The 10,877-nt window shown below is 33.6% G+C and overlaps 1 protein-coding gene and 1 long non-coding RNA gene across 3 annotated transcripts; both read left to right on the forward strand.

Moving 5' to 3' along the window:
• The first annotated feature begins 644 nt into the window (after positions 1-644).
• On the forward strand, positions 645-3,319 carry LOC119066306. The gene is made up of 3 exons (XR_005085730.1): positions 645-656; positions 3,024-3,029; positions 3,229-3,319. It is a non-coding gene; the product is annotated as an uncharacterized LOC119066306 (long non-coding RNA).
• A 391-nt stretch (positions 3,320-3,710) lies between these two features.
• LOC119066305 (zinc finger protein 26-like) lies at positions 3,711-6,483 on the forward strand. Of its 2 annotated transcripts, XM_037168689.1 has the most exons (6): positions 3,711-3,897; positions 3,961-4,349; positions 4,471-4,710; positions 4,771-4,834; positions 4,899-5,050; positions 5,836-6,483. In XM_037168689.1, exons 1-6 carry the CDS (start codon positions 3,891-3,893, stop codon positions 6,358-6,360), a joined length of 1,377 nt encoding a protein of 458 aa, XP_037024584.1. In that variant the 5' UTR covers positions 3,711-3,890; the 3' UTR covers positions 6,361-6,483. The 2 variants fall into 2 exon arrangements, with proteins under 2 accessions (XP_037024584.1, XP_037024583.1); XM_037168688.1 differs by having other exon boundaries at positions 3,711-4,349.
• Positions 6,484-10,877: the final 4,394 nt, after the last annotated feature.

Genomic DNA, 10,877 nt, shown 5'->3' on the forward strand with positions numbered 1-10,877 from the left:
TCTGCGTTGCCTGTGAAATTGTTATAACAATTAGTAGGAATGAGGGGGTACTTCAAAATCATCACAAATAATCACATTATGTTGATCACAAAGCCAATGTAGCAGCCAGCCAACATATAAATGAACATTTGAACTTGAACGGTAAAGGAATGGGAGCTAATGGAACGGTGCTAATCATGGTGAGTAAATCTTTTGTTTCATGGAGATGTGGGAAAACAGGAGGAAAATATGCAGTTTTTCTTGATTTCTCACCAATAGCTACTGTTGTACAAGATTTTCTTAAACATTAAATATTTTGTCATATTTGACATATCGCATACCATTTTTGAATCTAAACATCCAGAAATATGCTTGAAAAACTACTGCAAAACAAGCAAAACACGTTATTTTGCTTGCATTCTCGCCAATAGCTCCGAATGTTTTTGCTCAAAAATAGTGTGTCAAATGAAAGGTATTGACGAGATGAAACAAAATATTAAATTTTAATGAAAATCAAGTTTGTCGATCAGTAGCTATTGGCCAGAATGCAAGCAAAATAACGTGGTTTGCTTGTTTTGCAGTAGTTTTTCAAGCACATTTCTGGATATTTAGATTCAAACATGGTATGCGATATGTCAAATATGACAAAATATTTAATTTTTAAGTAAATCGAGTTTGTATGTACAACAGAGAAATCAAGAAAAACTGAATATTTTCCTACTTTTCCTGTTTTCCCGCATCTCCCTGTGTTTTGGAATCGATTTAAGTACATTTAAGTACATTTTTTCCAGGGATTGTTGTGGTCTGGTAGAAAATTTCGGCCATAGTTTCAATATTCCAATATTCTCTCTCACTCTTCCATCCATTAAAGTTCATAAAGAAGGCAAGGATGCCGCAATGGAATATTTTCGAGGAATATCCGTGGAATGGGAGAATATTGGAAAATTGAAACTGCCAAAATTTTGTACTAGGATGTGTATTTATCTAAAATATGTAAAACGATCTAAGTTCTTTTTATGAAATTTGACAAACCAATCTATTTTTAGTGTATTTTTCGTTAGTCCCAATTACAGATCGATTGACCGATTATCTCGCTCTTATTTCGCTCTTATCACTCACTGAGTTTTCGCTTAGCTTTTTATTCAATACAAACCAAATTTTACCAGTGAAACAGCCTGAAGCCAATACAAGAACAATCATAATACCGATCATTTTAATAAAAAAAAATCTCAAAGTTTATAGTCCATGTCTGGTTTGTTTCCAGTGTAGGAGTATATACTCACTTTCGATTTCATTAATCTGTTCTGAAGAGATGGCAGTGGCAGATAAAATCTAATAAGTGTTATGGCTGGCGGAGCCAGTGTATTTTAATTATATGTTACGCTCAAATTTAATCAGTTTTATTTTGTTTACTTTACTTTCATACATTCAACTTTTATTTCAATTTTATGTTGAATTTTATGTTCTCGAAGAGTACATATTTAGAACATCAACTGTCATGATAATACTTACATATACCATCGTGATACCGAACCAGAACACACAAGAAAATAACAGAAAACAAAACCATTAAATATTCATATTGTGAAAAGGATTTTTCTTTTTATATTTTGTCAGAACTCAACAATGCTTTAATATATATATAAACATTATATTTCCCAGTCGCTAAAATATATGTATATACTAACTATACACACAAAAAAAATTGTATTCTAGGTCAATATATCAAAAGTTTCAATAGTTATCGTATGATTATTGTGTATTATGATTGGTATTTTTTATTGGTTTTGTTTATTTTTTTTATTGAACTGAATTATAATGAAAAATCTATTTCCATAATAGATGGAAAAATTATTCTAATGCACAAGAAAATTTATTGGTTTGTTGATAGCTTTTTAATAAATTACGTAGTCTTTTTTTTGCCTATATCTTCGGTTTAATTCGAAAATATAACAACAAAAAACAAGTTGAGTACCATTTCCAATCAATTTCGTTGATATTTTACTCGAGGTTTTGCTATCCTATCCTAATTTTAAACATATAGCAGTTGTAAAGGCCACATATTTCCTCTGAATATTTTATTTTAATCAGAATGATGCTAAACATAGCACTTCATATAATTGTTTTCTACTCCCACATACTGTTATACTGCGTGGAGGATCGAAGAGCGAGTTTTTGGTCTTACCGATAAAAACGTTATTGTTCCTAACAAGCAAATTAAAATGTGAACGTTTTTTACCTTCTGTTCATTCCGGTTAGATGATACTTGCTTGATTTCAACCTTGAATCGGACGTTTTTGAATCGCTATATAATTCAGATAAAGAATTTGTTTTCGCAACTGACATATTACTGCACTAGTGCGGTAATGAAATGAAAAGTGATAAAATTCTTTACGATGAGACTCAACGTAAAGGTCAAACCTTTATACTTTTGAACAGCTAGACTTTGTGATGTGTTCAACACATCTCTGTGTAAGCGTTCTTCTATTTATGCGTGCGGCAGAATGAGGAAACTTGTGTTATTTACACAAAATTTCTATACTTAACAATATAAAACATGTAATGTACCGACGTGACTTATGACTTTATTACAGTCAGTCGATGATGTTTATTTAAACAACCTTTTTTTTGTATTCATATAGGTAAAATACTGATGTAGAGAGATGGAGAGAAATGTTTAAATTATTATAAATGTGGCCTCCGGCCGCTTGGTCTGCTTAGCCAAGTGAGGGATTCTTTTATAAAAACAGCCTACCGAAATTGGATGCCCTTTCCAGTGGACTCCTTTATTATATCGACATTGTAATTTCAAATAAAATTACTGAAACTTAACGCATTCACTTGAAATGTGCCGAATAATGCCTATGATTCGCAGTCGCTATTGAATTCGCTTACTCTATAAACGTATTCACGCACTTGGCGTGTCAAAAATAATAGTTATTTACATCACAAGGACAATGACAGAAAAGTCAGTTTTCGATGTATTAAATTTTTCATGCTTGCTAAGAGGGCAGAAAGTATTTTGAATCACTCGTAAGAGGAAGAAAAATGTAAAAAAAAATTGCTATCATCGACACAGGCGAACAAGATTCTATAACATATGAATTAGCAAACGTACGTACCCACGCTAAAAGCACAATAATGCAAAATGTTCGTCGCTCTCACACATTGCAACATAAAAGTTCACAAGTTCACGTGGGAAATAATTATTAGTTATTTGTCAAAGTATTCCTATCCATTCCAATATAGACCTCTTCGGTTGACCATGGACAGTGCGATCGCATGCCAAAATTTGTGTGCAAGCTAAACACAGCCAACTTCGCAAAGAGAGGTAGTTTTTGAAATATTTTTGTGAGAAAACAGTTACATAGAAAATATCCTCATGGAACGTTAAATTAAACCAACGCACATCAAGCAAAAGTGCTATTAATGACAGCTGCCAAATTAAGTTGTTCTATACACTGTCCAGTTTTAGTACCCTATTTAGAGTACCACTCATGCTTCTCATGCTTGAAGTGCGTTGATTAAACACTTTTAGTAACCGAGAAATGTTTATATTTGGAGCCGAGGAAAAGAATAGAATTGAATTGTTAGACAAAAAAAATTCTAAAATTTATTTCTGGAATTTAAATAAAATTCCGCGTTTGTGAGGTTGGCTATGATTAGTTTGCGCACAAAATCGTCAAAGTAATGCAATTCACTGTGATGTACTGTCATCAGTTTGGCAAACCCGAGGAGATTATAGTCGATTAAATAATTTGTGATGCGATTATTAAAGTGATTGCAGTGAGAGATTTTGGGGATTATTTAAAATTTTTCTAAATTCTACAAACAACCCGATCCAATTGTCAGCAAAGCTTAAATACATTAAGTGAAATCTTATTGTCATTTATTTAAATATCAAATTAATAATGGAACGTGCGTCTCACTACCATTGTTCTGTGTGTTGTAAAGATTTCAAAGAATTTATTATTTTCGAAGGACATCTCACGTTATCTCAGAAATGTCGTGAAAACGTCGGAGCTTACATGCAATGCTACGAGTGTCCAGAGAAATTTCATAATTTAGCTGCGCTAAAATACCATCTTCAAAATCATGCATCTAAATCTTACTGCTCAAAAAAAATGCCATTCTTGTCAAGTAAGGCTAATACTGATGGCAACAATGAACTCAAAAACAATTCCAAATCCTGTGCTGAGATTCATGGGCTTCATGACAAAACGGTCGGAATAGCTGTTGACCAAGAAGCGATATCCGAAACACCGGAAACAACTACTTTCTGTTGCGGTGATTGTGGGAAAGGATACCCAACGACGTTCCAACTCAACCAACATTCAATCAAACATTGTTACACGGTACATAGTACAAAGGTGAGAAAGTGATGATGTCAATATTACAATATTCAATTCATTTTCGATGCTTCAGTTTTGATGGTGACAAATTTACCCCAAATAAATACAATTTTACATTAAATATTTTTTCCATTTTCAGAGCCTGATGGCACCTGGACGGATGACTGGGACGATGTCACTTTCAGGGAATAAAAGCCAAAGCCACCTTTATTTTCAATGTTCACTTTGTAAAGAGGAATTTTTTACTATTCGTCTGATGACTAAACACCTACGATTTCATGCGTTTGGAACGTACGGTTGCAATATTTGTAAGCTTATGTTCACACGAAAGACTTTGAATCAGCATCAGAAAGTATTTCATCCTGAAAATACGGGCTCGGTGAGTAGTTAATTGAATAATTTGCGCTTCTTTTAAAAATTTTAATTTTCATTTTTTCAGAACCATTTGCACACCAACCGTCAATGTTATATTTGCAAAAAAACCGTCGCTCAGACAAACCTAAGTACATAGAAATTCAACCAAATTTCTCCTGCGCTCGCATTAAATTTTATTTTGTTGTATTTCAGCCCAACACTTGGAAGACCACAAAATTGAAGCAGAAACTGGCAAGATTTGCAACGTTCAATTTAACGAAATATCGTTGGTCAAAAATCAGAAATTATTCCAGCTGCAAGTGTTAAATGGTGATCGTAAAAAGCAATTGAACAAATTGCGACAGGTAAAACCATTTTTTGAGTGAATTCCGATTCAAAGAAAACTTTCTTGGCTGTATTTTCGAGGCATATTTGAACTCCTATCACAAAATTGTATTTCTTGGTCTTTCAATCTTGCAATCTTGAGCGATGTTTGGTTCATCCTTTTCGTGACGATTTGGATGTGATGTTGATGCTACATCGTGTTAAAATAAATTGGTTTTTCTTTCCGTTGATCAATATAAAGCCGATTATATCAAGGCCATATTCACCTGCCGGTACCACTTCAGGAAACTCATATCGACGCCCCTAGTTTTAGATTTTTTCGGTTCCAACATGTTTCCTGCGACCATCTTTCTTCACAATTTTCACCAACATTGATGAATCCCTGCTTGAGTCTCCTTTGGTAAACTCACACATATCCTGTTCAAGGTGCATAATATGGCGAAAAACTGTTCCAACCTTTCGCGATATTCGAATGTCGATCTGATGAAATTCAATTTTTAGACCCGTGCGAAGTACTGGGGTCTTATTTAATTTTAACTTTCGATCTTAGACTAATCTTGTGTAATTCGTCTAAGCTTTCGATCTTACGAGTTTTTAGTTCGTACTAACGTAATAATTAGTAACTTCTATCCCACGATCGAAAGTTAGCACTTCCCTGCTCCAACTCACTTATGAAAAAACCCGGGATGTTAACTTACACTTTTATTTAAAGTTCGTTCCGTGTGGTCTTCATTGAATGTAATCTGAAAGCTTATCGAATGCTTATTTATGTCCATGTAATATCGCGTAATTTTCTGTTTCACAGATCAAACGATTAAGTAAACGAGCGTTCCGAAAAAATGACAACTTGCAACATCATCTTATGAAGACTCGTTTCAATAAAGGAGTCAGTGAAAATTTGATGGATATAGAAATTGAAGCCACGTCTGTCCAGGCTTCTAACACTTTCTCCTACGAATGTTATGTTTGCAAAAAACATTTTCGAACGTTTGGCGACCTGCATGATCACATGCAAAAGCACTTCATTTTTGAACGATGGACTGATCCGGCGAATGTTTATTTATCCAATTGGAGTCCGGCAAAGTCTCAGGAAATATTACAAAATGAACCGTTGGTGCTCGTTGAAAATTTGAAATCGTTGAACGATTTCTATCATCGAAACGATCACCCATGTCAACAACTATCAAATGTTGAAAATTTGCTTGCGACCAGAATCGTCGACTTTACTGAAAAGGGTAAACGAAATGAAAACGATTCCAGCGAAATACTCGAAAGTGATAACGACGATGACGATGTCGTATTCACTTCGGAAATATCTAACATTAAATAAACGACTTATAGTTGTATCCATTTAATATTTTAATGAATTGACAAATTAAATGTACAAAAAGTCGTTGAAATAGGGAAATGAGATGGGAATTTTTTACAATTACAAAAGAGAGTGTATTCAACAGTTGGACAACATTAATCTTTTTCCTGATTTGATTGAGTGTGTTCGGGTGGTGAAAACATAGAAATCTTCAACATTAAGGTGAGAACAGGCAGCCTTCGGATAGAGTCCACGAATTGACAATTCCTGTAGAAACAACTATCATCTGCCACACTGTCGAACATCAATTAAATACCTCTCTTGCCTTCATTTGCCGTCACAGTAAATCTGAATGAAAAGAACAAAAAATTAAAAAGGGAAGCGACGGAAAGGCAATATTTTTTTAATAAAAAATTCGAGGGGTGACTCATTTCTAGATTAAATGGATTAAATGGATTAAATGGTATTAAATGGATTAAATGGATTTAAAGGATTAAATGGATTTAATGGATTAAATGGATTTAATGGATTAAATGGATTTAATGGATTAAATGGATTTAATGGATTAAATGGATTTAATGGATTAAATGGAAGTGAGTCACCACTCGAAAAAATTGTTATCTCCTCTGCAATCAGGTCAGATAACATTTTCGTTTGTTCTTCGGCCTCACTCAATTCGAAGTCCTCCAAAATTTCTTCATCCAATTCGATATCACTCCCATTGATTTCACATGCAGAATGTTTTATTTTTTTCGCTTTTCGAAGAAAGTTACAGATGATTGTGCAGTTCCAGTCTACACCTTGCACATTGAATGATTTTTCTTAACCGTGGCTTCAGTTCGATCTATTCCAACGCTATTTTGTTGTCTGAATATCCATTCAAAATTGTACTTTCGAAGCAAATCGGATCTTATGGGGGTTTGGACAAATCTGTGATGAGATATAAGCAGTTGCATCTAAAATGAACTATGATAAGTTCAATTGTTTAGTGACCATATTTCATCGTAGTTACAGACCCCCAGAAGACCCAATTTACCCCGAAAGTATATACAATTACCTTACTAGTGACACCCCAACCGACACTGTACGTTTCGCGTATCTGGAGAAATTTCCATAAGAAACATGCATGTTTTGGGTTGTCGATCACCTCCCACTAGCCACACAAATATTGGCTTCTAGGGTCAATTACCTTTCCACTGGAAAATGCGTCCGATTTCGGTAGGCTGTTTTTGAAAAGAATCCCTCATTATATTATTAAATAGACCCGCACACGAAGTGAAATTCCGAGAAAGTACCGTTATGCCATATATAAAAAGCTTTTTATGTACAAAATATAAACTCAATTTTTTCAATGCTGTTGCGCCCTTCTAATGTAATTTCTTTTCATCCAAATATCTACAATTAAATTCTCATCCGACAAGTAACATCCTGAATGAATTAATAATGTATGCTAGAAAGCGTGACAAGCTTCCACTTGTTAAATACCTACATCTACATATATATATATACTATAAAACCGGCAACAGGTATATATAAAGCCAAACTGTTGATATATTTAAGAAATATTTTTTTTCCTATCACGTTTACGATCAATATTTATGTACTTAAAAATGTTTGGTTATCTGGAATCTTCATCCACGGAAAATATGTTTTATTGCAAATTGTGTACGCTTTCATGCCTTTCACAGTTTAATCGCCTAAATTGGAATATAAATATATCTGACGCTAATTCATTCGGTACATACATCACTGTGCACAGCGCGGATCTTGTAGTTTCTTAAAGTCAAAACTTTAAATAACAAAATTTCAGACTTTTATCAAGACGGTAAGACGTTATTCCCATATAAAGATACCAGCGCACCTTTTTGTACGAAGGCAAAGTTTTAGCTGTTTTAAAGATACATATAAATTAAGCCGATGTTTTCCTAAGTAATTATTTTTTCGTTTTCAATTTTTCTATGGGAGAGTTTATTTTAGACGAAGCGATACACATAAAACTGTTCTTAAAACTTTCCGAGAAAAGAAAATCAAGCGAGACACATTAATGCTTCCATATATAATTATGTACATTACCTGTAAAGAAAAAAAAACGGGAATTTATCTTCTTTCTTATAAATTTTATTTATATTTTTTATCTCTCTTTTAAGCTTCGTGAGTGTTTATAAAGCAAACTAATTAACTTAATTGAAATAAGGAGCTACAAAATAATTGTTCAGTTAGTTTAAGCATGGCGTTATACATAAGATTATTAGAAATATTTTAACTCAAACGAAATATGAATTTAGTTAATGATTTCTATAATTAGTGATGACAAATATTGCAAACACAGGATAACGTAACGAAAAGACAAGTTGAAATGGCGACATTTAATTAGCAACTCGAACTCATTTATCACGGTTTTTTGGCATGTTTAAAAACGTAATAATTTCTTTAAAGAATATCAGTCTCTAGGCTTGGCAAAATACTCCAATACTGGGCATGATTGGAGACCAAGAGTTAGATGAACATGTAAAAGATTTGTCAATTCCAGAAAAAAATTCCTCAAAAAATCATTTGATCAGAAAATGCTCCCAAATACTTCCAAAAATTCAAAATCCAGCATTAATAAAATCCCCTCAAAATCATAGAAAACCTTCAGAAAATCATTGAAACTGTTGAGTGGACTTCCTTCTATTACTTTGTTACTTTTTTATTTATCGCTTGAAGAAGAAAAATCCAATTAGGGCAGCCTTGCTGGAGTTGATATACTAATTTTGTGCGATGAGTCTGGGTTTCTGAAGAAAATTCTCTCAACATTTTCAATGAGTTTCTGAGGATTTTCTTTTTGTATTGATATGAAGATATGCTTAAGTGTTCTGAGTATCCAGTTGATACTATCACCTGCTGGTCATTCTAGTTCATAACAAAATATTTGCGTTTTCATGCCATACCAACAATGAAGAAGGAATGCAAACGTTTCGGAGGTAGATCTATGGATAAGTAAGGATAAGCAGAACTCAAAGAACTTCATCAGTGACGGATCTGACGACATTCCATTGAAGTTTTACTAGTTGCTCGAAAAAGGTCTCAACGAGCTATTCACGGAAAATTTACCGAATCCGAACAAACAGACATCATCAGTCGAGGGGTAAAACCACTGGCCAAAAAAGTGGCAAATGAATTTCTGATTCATTTCAATTCCGTTTAATTACCTCAATTACCGGAGCAACTCGTCTAATTGCCGGATTCGCTCTATTTCCTGTCAATTCCGTTCAATTCCTTTCAATTTCTTTCAATTCCCTTTCAATTTCTATAGGTACTTCCTGTCAATTTCTTTCAATTACCATTAATTCCTGTCAATTCCATTTAATTACCTCAATTACCGGATCAATTCATCTAATTGCCGGATTCACTCTACTTCCTTTCAATTCCTTTCAATGGGTGACTGAAGTTTTGACAAGGTATTTTTAATCGACATAAAACATTACTCTAAACAAAAAATTGTTCAACGGTATGTCTCTAAAATGCACTGATCTTTTTATAAGTTCGTCTAAACTTCGAAACGTGCAAAAAAATTACAAATTGGCGGCCATATTTTTGATTTTACACTGTTTTTAGAAATTCTTTTGATCAGAATTGTCGATACCCATGTAGTTCTTGCTGCATCGAGACTGGAAACGGCCTCCGGCACATTTCAGGCGGCTGACAAAATTGGGTCGATTTAGGGTCGCACTTTGTAAACAAAATTAATTTTATAAAAAAATCTGTGCATTTTAGAGGCATACCGTAAAACTATTTTTTGCTTAAAACAACGTTCTGCGTCGAATCGGTCAAAACTTCAATCCCCCATTCCCTTTCAATTTCTATAGATACTAACTGTCAATTTCTTACAATTCTCATTAATTCCTGTCAATTCCTTTTAATTCCTGTCAATTCCATTTAATTATCTCAATTACCGGATCAATTCATCTAATTGCCGGATTCGCTATACTTCCTTTCAATTCATTTCAATTCCGTTCAATTCCTTTCAATTTCTTTCAACTCCCTTTCAATTTCTAAAGGTACTTACTGTCAATTTCTTTCAATTCCCTTCAATTCCTTTCAATTCTTGTCAATTCCGTTTAATTACCGGATTCTCCGTCAATTCCGAACAGGGTACTTTTTGTATGAAATTTTATTCCCACTCTTTTTACAGTGTAAAATTTTGTATCTGTCAAGTTTCAGTATCCTATTGAGAGTACCAATTTTACTTGAAGTGCGTTGGTTGAATATTATATTGTGAACAGTAACGGTTTTTCTGTTTTTCCATTTAAATCAATCTGATAAATTATAATTATTTGCGCATCGGTTTTGGACAACTGATTTTATCCACTTCTGCATGTGAACGAAGTGGCAAAAATCAGTCGTCCGAAACAGATACTCAAATACATAGATACAATTTTCACGTGATGGGCCGAAAACATGAGGAAGCATATGAACAACCCTTCGGCCCCGAAACATGAAAAATTGATTTGTTTATGATTATTCTCATACGAAACCGTAGTTCTTTTCTTTTTTGC

Source organism: Bradysia coprophila, chromosome IV (genome assembly GCF_014529535.1).
Source record: "Bradysia coprophila strain Holo2 chromosome IV, BU_Bcop_v1, whole genome shotgun sequence".
Lineage (NCBI taxonomy): Eukaryota > Metazoa > Arthropoda > Insecta > Diptera > Sciaridae > Bradysia > Bradysia coprophila.